At 33.0% G+C, this 7,956-nt stretch overlaps 1 protein-coding gene across 3 annotated transcripts in view; it reads right to left on the bottom strand.

The window, feature by feature from the left end:
• Window positions 1-7,956, bottom strand: part of Phm (Peptidylglycine-alpha-hydroxylating monooxygenase) — a 66,767-nt gene that overhangs the window by 50,946 nt on the left and 7,865 nt on the right. For all 3 annotated transcript variants that reach the window (XR_010843585.1, XM_067047899.1, XM_067047898.1), the window contains exon 4: window positions 207-339. Coding sequence is in view for 2 of the 3 variants with exons in the window: in XM_067047899.1 (XP_066904000.1) it covers window positions 207-339 (133 nt within the window). In the remaining variant the exon portion in view is untranslated. The remainder of the gene's footprint in view (window positions 1-206; window positions 340-7,956) is intronic.

Genomic DNA, 7,956 nt, shown 5'->3' with positions numbered 1-7,956 from the left:
ATCTAAAAATTTTCAATAAAAATAATAAATGCCTGAGTAATAAAAACATCATTTTTATTGGTACTTAGTCAGACTTCTAAATTTTTTGAACAAACCATAAAAATATTGACCTAACCAATGAATGATTTTTTATAACATACAAAAATGATAATGATAAACCATAAAGAACTAAATAACAAACTATGATCAGCTGGAAAAACATTTACCTTTAAAACTGTCAATGTGGGCATAATGCACTTGTAAAACCAGGTATTGTATTGGAGAATCTCCGCCAACTTTGAATCCCATATCCTTAGGTAATTGCAATTTAGGAGCATCCCTAGCCCATGCATATATAATCTGTAATTATAAAATTTAAAAATAAACAACTCAAATGTTAAAAAAATATATGGGGCAATTAAAACAAATTGTCACCCATTAATGCTAAAAAATGAAAGACTAAAGAAAAAAAAGAATTTTTATAATAATAATAAAATGGAAGTTTATAAAGTGAAATGATTGGAATTCATAAATAAAATATAAATATTTTACAAAAACCTGATTTTTTTTTTCAATTTAAACTTGTAACAGTACACTGCACTTCTAATAAATAATTAATGATACAATTTCTTTAATATATCCTCTCAATTAATTTTTTTTTAATAATACACGAAGTTGGCATCAAGTGTTGTTTATAGACACTAGACATGTTTTGTTTTAAATTTGAAGTAATAGTAAAAAATATATAAGAACTTGACAGACTACTAGCAGGAGGATAAATATTTGTCAAGGTTTAAAACAAATTTCCAAAAATAAGATTAATATACAAAATAAATGTGTTACACCTCATATGATTTAAAAAGAGAGTATTTGTTCATATATTAATTACTATACAGATATAGCTAAGAAAAATCCGGTGTGATGTATCACATAACTTAATTTAGAGGTTCATACAGCACTGTTTATTTTTTTTTTTTCTAAAATACAGTTTTATGTTAATTTTTTTTTTCAATGTATTAAAACGGTTTCAGACAATTTAAATAAAAAACGTGAGTGTTGAAATGAGGATTCCAGAGTAACTGTTTCAGAAGAGTGTAGGTTCAATATCAATTTGGGTCAGTTAATATTTATTTTGTGGCAGATCCACAAGATGATTCTTGGAAATACCAGCCTGGTAGAAAAGGGTAACAAACTCTGAAGAGATACCTGTTTTGGACAAAAAAAAGACCAACACAAACACTTATGACCAGTGATCCCTAGCAGTACTATTACTAGCCAGATTAATGGTGGCAATACCTTTCTCATACCACTGATCCATAAAGCCAAGATGAAAACATTAAAGAAAAACAAAATAGAAATAGTAATAGTTCTAATGGTTGTAAAGAACTCTTGTATGGATTACTTTATTGATGTTACAGCAGAAAGGAGGAAGACGACTTCTAGTCTCTATGAAATTCATTGATAATTAAGAACATAGTTTTATAGCACCAATTCCATAGTTATTGATAACACCATCAATAATTGAATGACCAAAGTTGCAAAATGAATACCTCATTTTTCTTGCAGGCCGGAAGTGGCAAACTGAGACAGTGCTGATGGGATCATATCAAGGGGGATTTAGCTAATCGATGGATCATCAATTGACAACCTGTGGTCCAAAATAGGAACAGAAGGAGAATACTTTTGAGAGTGCTAAGAGTTTTATGACTATGAAAAGATAAATATAAAATATATTCAGAGTATATCATGTTTTTTTCTCTTCATAGTGTCCCAATAGAAATATTGTACTCTAAAGATAAGTTGCATACAAATGTAAGTTGCACACATGTAAATGATTATTAGAACAAAACAATTTATTACAAAAGTAAAATAAGAGATTAACAAATACAAGAAAAAAATTTAGAAATATATATTGGTCATGTGTACGGGAATAAAACAATATTAAAGATATGTAGAACCCAAATTTGAAACTTCTTGATCAGGTATCATGACATTTTTAATAAACAAAAGAGGTTCTTATTATAAAGAAAAGATATACATTGGAAGATTAATAGAGGACCTTATGTAATAGATTATAGGAAGAAAATCTGGATGTAAAAAAAAAAAAATTGGTAACCAATCCCCCCCCCCCTTTGCAGAACTTTATCAGGGCTAAATGAGAAAAACTGTAAAATATGATAAAACAATAGAATATAAATAGAAAGAGTGTAAAAAATTATATAAAAAAGATGAACACAGTATACTAAAGGAATATAAATATAAATGAATAGAATACTAATTAATAACAAGTACAGTAATGAGAGAAAGTGTTGCTGACGTACAACTAGAGTTATGAATAATGAAATAATATTTAAAAAACGAGTAACAAATATGATAACATTTTAAGATAGATTGGTTCAGTAAGTGAGGCATAAGTATGGTGCAATAAAAGGGGTAGGTGAAAGGAAATGTTAAAGGAATGAAAACAGAAAATAAAATAAGAATAATAATAAGGATGCTCACCTGAGTGCAAACAGTTTCAGAATGAGCTAGGAGTTGAGATAATAAGAAGTGGGAGTAGAGATGACAGTGGAGGATCAATAGCTAGTAACGGCTTTAACCGACAGATCAGAAAAAATAATTAATCTATAAGATATTAATTAATTAGGTAATTCAATGTTTAGAATGAGAATATAAGGGGATGAAACGAATTGTATAAGGTAAATAAAAGGACATATAAACTTGAATATTTCAATTTCAATCTTTCAACAATCATTTCATTCATTAATTAAATTTCTTCCTTCACTTACGGTATTTTTTTTTTTATATTTAACTGTGACAGTTACTGCTTAAGTTGATTTTTTCAAGTTGAGATTATCATCAAGTTTTTCTTCTTTGTATGAGTATGTTAGAAATTCGAAGAGTTAAAGTAAATTGCAATTTGAGGATGCAATCTTAAAATTTTTTGCCACTCCAAAAAAATAAAGGGATCTTAAAATGTTAGAAATCCAAAAATCAATATGCAAGTGTATGATCTTTAAATCGATAGTATTTTTTACACCTATAAAGCCATATATATTAGTAATCTGAAAAATTAAAATAAATCGATATGTGTCCACAGAATCTAAACATAGTAAAAAGTGATTAATTTTTTTACCAAAATTGATTTTAATCAGGGTAAACAGGTATTAAAATTTATGTTTAAAGTTTTAACAAATAAAAATTAATTTGTAACTAAAATTGTTTTGAAATAAAAATTAATAGTTACTTTGGGATCCTGTTAATTAGTTGTAAATAAAAAAAATTAAAAATGAATTCAACATATTTAAAGAAAGATCAAGATTTTGGAGCTATACCATTGACCTTTGGAAAAATAATGCAATCATACTTCTCACCTCAACATAAACCAGCAACATCCAAACAACAGGATAATATGATGTTATACTATATAAGATAAAATATTTAAGAATAGTAAGAAAGGAAATTATGGTGTTTTGAACTACTGAAGATGAATTGGGTTTTCTTAAATTCATTTACAGCTAGCATCTGATCAGGTCAATGGATGGAAGAAAAGGTAACTTTAAAGGTCATCTACCTATAAATGATGTAAGGAAAACTGAACAGAAAAGTGAGAGCAATGGGACAGTGTGAGGAATCAAACACAGCAGACAAATAAATTTAAACTTGGGACAAAAAGTATTCATAGTACCCATGAATAGACCAGTTAACCTGGAATTCTGGTTGGAAGATATAGTATTGGAAAGCCATAAATTGCTCATTTCACATCAGATAATAGTATCTTAAGCCAACATGCACTAGTCCCAAAAAAAAAAATCGTGAAGTTGTTGTGACCAAAATAAATTTGATTATATATTTCTGGTTCTGATCTATATGAATCTGGTGTTACATGCTACTATTGCACACTGATAACATTATAAAAATAATTCATTAAAATATTGAAGTATTAAACTTGCAAATAATATCAAAAAGCCATACCAAGGACAATTTTTATAAGAGGGAGACTTAGTAGATTTGGATTTTCCCTCAAATATGTGGGAGCTAGAGGTGCACCAAGCAATGAGGTTCGCTCTGATGACATTGCCAGCGAAGGAAGTCAGTGGAGGATGGCAGAGCTTGACCATCAGCGATTACCTCGACCTCCTACGACTCTCTCTCTCTTGACCTGGCAGTCATCGAGGCCAAGAACAGCAGAGCCAGACTAAAAACAGAAGCAAAAAGGTGCACCAGTCTCATAGGAGAGTGTGAAGAGGAAGTTAAGTATGGCAGCAGCCAAGACTCGGGCCCAACTCATAAGAGGCTCCACGGACAGGGCTCATCCTATCACCCTGGATATCCAAGGAGAGAGGGTTAGACTGGGAGAGGAGGTGACATATGTTGGTGTGAGGATAAGAAGATTTAATGCCACTTCTAACCAGGTGTATCTAAAGGACAGGATGACCCTGTCACTCAATGAATTAAGTAGGATAGGGGGTGCATTTTGGGACCTCAGGTTACCCTGCAACAATGACCATATGTTAAGGTGTGATTTTGGGTATTTTGAGGTACGCACCCCCTGAGTAGAGCTGAAACCTTATGCAGGCACAGAAGAGGAGACTGGCCACCATACAGAGATTGGCTCTGCTGACGATCAAGAAGACATACAGAATGGTGTCGCATGAGGCAGTGCAGGTGCTAGCCGGAGCGATACCCCTGGACCTCATCCTTAATTATGAAGTAAAGAGACTGGACTGGAAGCACTACCAGAGGAACTCCGAGAAAGGATTGGTGAAACTCCAAACTTATGAAAGAAATTGCTGCTGGAGGACTCAATAGAGGAGTGGAATGGAAAGTGGGTAGCAAGCCAAAGGATGTAACTTTGAGCAAATTTTTCCCTACTGTCCTTTCTAGATTGAAGGCTAAATGGGTCCTCCCAGGCTCTTGGGTCTCACAGATCCTAACAGGACCAGAGGGTTCCGGGGAAAGCTGTAGAGCTTTGGAAAGAACATCGACCGCCGGTGCCCCTCGTGCGGAGTTCCTGAAACAGCAGAACATGTAGTAGTAGATTGGTCCGCCATGGAAGGGCACCGAGCCAAGCTGTTGAAAAAGACTGGGATTTTCACCCTCACCGAGTCAGACTTCCCTAGTTTGATGGAAGAAGAAAATTATTCCTTCTTCAGGAAATTCATTTACGGGTGGAAAGAGGTGGTGGGCCCCACTCTTTTTACAATGGGAAGGGCTTGACCACCCGACATCGGCAAGCCACTAGAAGAAGAGGAAGATGACCCAGACTGAGACCAGGAGGGTTGGACCAGCCTGGCAACTGCAGGAGGCACCCAGATGGATGCAGACCAGGAGGACCTACCAGATGGATGCAGTGGACAAGGTGCAGCCCCATCAATAAGGCGCTCAAACGAGAGCTGGGCTGCACCACAGTAAAAAAATTTTCCCAATAATAATTAAAAGGAGCCCCTCTAACATTGTAATTGTTATAATTAATTTATAAAAGAATAAAAAAAAAAATTGTTGATTTTTGGGAGTGGCATGTGCAAACCCCAGCACAATAACCCATATCTGCCCAATTTTTAGGAGACTCCTGGGCCCATTAGCACCAAATATTGAAAGGAATCCAATATTTTGAGGCCTAAAAAAGTTGCATCAAAATTTTAGAGGCACCTGTGGGATCATCTGTTTTTCAGTTTCAAATAAAATGGATCATAAATTTTTTAAAATTTGTGAATTCAATATTTTCCATATTATGGAAAAAGATCAATCATCTAAACTCTTCCACAACATAAATACTTCTTCTTTTTTACTTTTCAGTATCAAAGTAGGAATTTTTCTCAGACAGTTCTTTTACAACTTATGTTCAATTAACACTCTTTTCTCATGGATGTTGGTTTTTTTTTCATTCATTACATTTTATTAACAATTATTCTGGATTATTACAAAAAACTGTTCTGGTTCGGAAAAAGGAGATAATAAGAGAAATATGCCATCAGAAGTACCAAAGTAACAAAGTGAGCAAATCAAGCTTGGAGACACAAAGAGAATAGAGGTTTCTTTGAATATTTTCATGGCAAAGAACACTAAAAGTTTAAAACAGTTCAATAAGAACTTAAGAGCATTGATTGTACTGGTAAATACTTCTACATTTTCCAAGACTCATCTCATAGCATAAAGTTTGGAAACTTTAATCAGCACGAATTTCTGTCACACGGACTGATGATGACTGAGATAATTGTCTTTTTACAGATGAATCCAAATTTGCAAAGTAACTTGAGGAAGAGTTACCGTAAGGTATGGAGAGCAATACAATCCTTTCCTGAAGCTACTTGTTTACCCACTCAGAAGGGACTCAATTACCAGCAGTGTTGAGAAATGAAGCTACACCTCTCTTTTATTTGGATAAGTCTTTAATATCAATAGAGGGACGTGACGGCCGTGCGGGTTGGGGCACAGGTCCCAGTACGCTCGGTTCGGAACGTTGTGTGTCATTTTTCGGTGGTCCCGAGGAATGAATCTTCACACTCCCACCTTGGTTAGTATGCGGCGGCAACCTAGGTAGCCGTCAGGGGTTGGCAAAAAGGACCCACAGGCCCACTTGCCGGACTTGTTCCCCCCCACCAAATACCAGTACCAGTAATGTCAATAGAGTAACCTATGGTTTAAAAGATGGACATAGAATTCGTTCTTGTGGGTGATAATCTAGACTTAACAGAGCAATAATCATAAATGAATTCTACCAAGATCAAGAAATTCAACATTTGGATTCGCCAACATACTCACCATACCTAAATTCCATTGAACCTTAATGTATTTAAGTTCAAAGAAAGATTTCAGGACAGGATACCCTTCCACAGACTCTGTATGAACTGCTAGCAGCATTCTAGGAGGATAACACCGGACAGCATCAAAATGCTAAAAGAAGGATGCCTTGACATCTTCAAGCAGCAATTAATGCTGAAGGTAGACCAACAAGGTACTAGAAATGTAAAAAAAAAAATTAAATAAAAGATTTGAAACAATTAAAATTTGTCTTTTGATTTTCAAACTCTAAAAAAACAAGTTTTTTTAAACAAAAATTCCGTATTTATTTATTCCAAAAATCTAAAAATAAATTTCCTTTTAGAAATGAAAGTCGAAGAAGAAAAAAATTGCATAAATCTTAAAAGATTATAATTACCTTGAGGCCAAGAGAGAGAGAAATGCTTTATTTGGCAATGCTACCCAAATTCATTGGATTGCTACAACACAAGCAATCCATGATTGGACATGTATACACTACCATAATTAACAATAATACAAAAACAACTTTTTTATCCTACCTTTTCCTTTTTCAAACAATAATCATCTATAAACTAAATAAAATATATTTTAATTATTTTTTTTAACAATTTTATTTTATTTTTTCTTATATATATTTGCTTTCCTTCTTCTTCTTCTAGAACAAAGCCATATTACATTTTCCATATTTATTCAATATACTATTCCACCCTCTCCAGTGATCCGCAACACATGTTCGATCCGTAACACAAATTAAAAGTAATTATCAATAAATAGCAAAATAAAAATAATTCAAAAATAAAATAGTCACGACAGTAGAACGGTTTAAAAAAAAAAACATAAATAAGTTAAATAAACTAATACATAGATTTAAAAAACATATAAATAACTTAATATAAATGAATAAATAAGTTAAAGAAACTAATACATACATTTAAAAACATATAAATAACTTAAAATAAATTAATAAATAAGTTATAACACAAATAAATAGGTTAAAAAGCTACACAAAAACAAAACAACAGATGAATAATATCAGAGCTAATTCCTATGCATGTGATGATGTATGATGTCCAGGAAGTCCAAAATAATATTTTCTGTCAAGATCGCTATATCGAATAGATCTTCTAAGAACCTCCTTGTTCTATTTAGTACTCTTCCATGAAATCCAAACCAGAGGCCCTTAACGGCTCTCTCTCTCTCTCTCTCTCTCTC

Source organism: Halyomorpha halys, unplaced genomic scaffold (assembly GCF_000696795.3).
Source record: "Halyomorpha halys isolate HHAL.00 unplaced genomic scaffold, Hhal_1.1 Scaffold608.1, whole genome shotgun sequence".
NCBI lineage: Eukaryota > Metazoa > Arthropoda > Insecta > Hemiptera > Pentatomidae > Halyomorpha > Halyomorpha halys.
The sequence above is the reverse complement of the archived record's forward strand: the minus strand, read 5'-3'. Positions and strand labels throughout refer to the sequence as shown.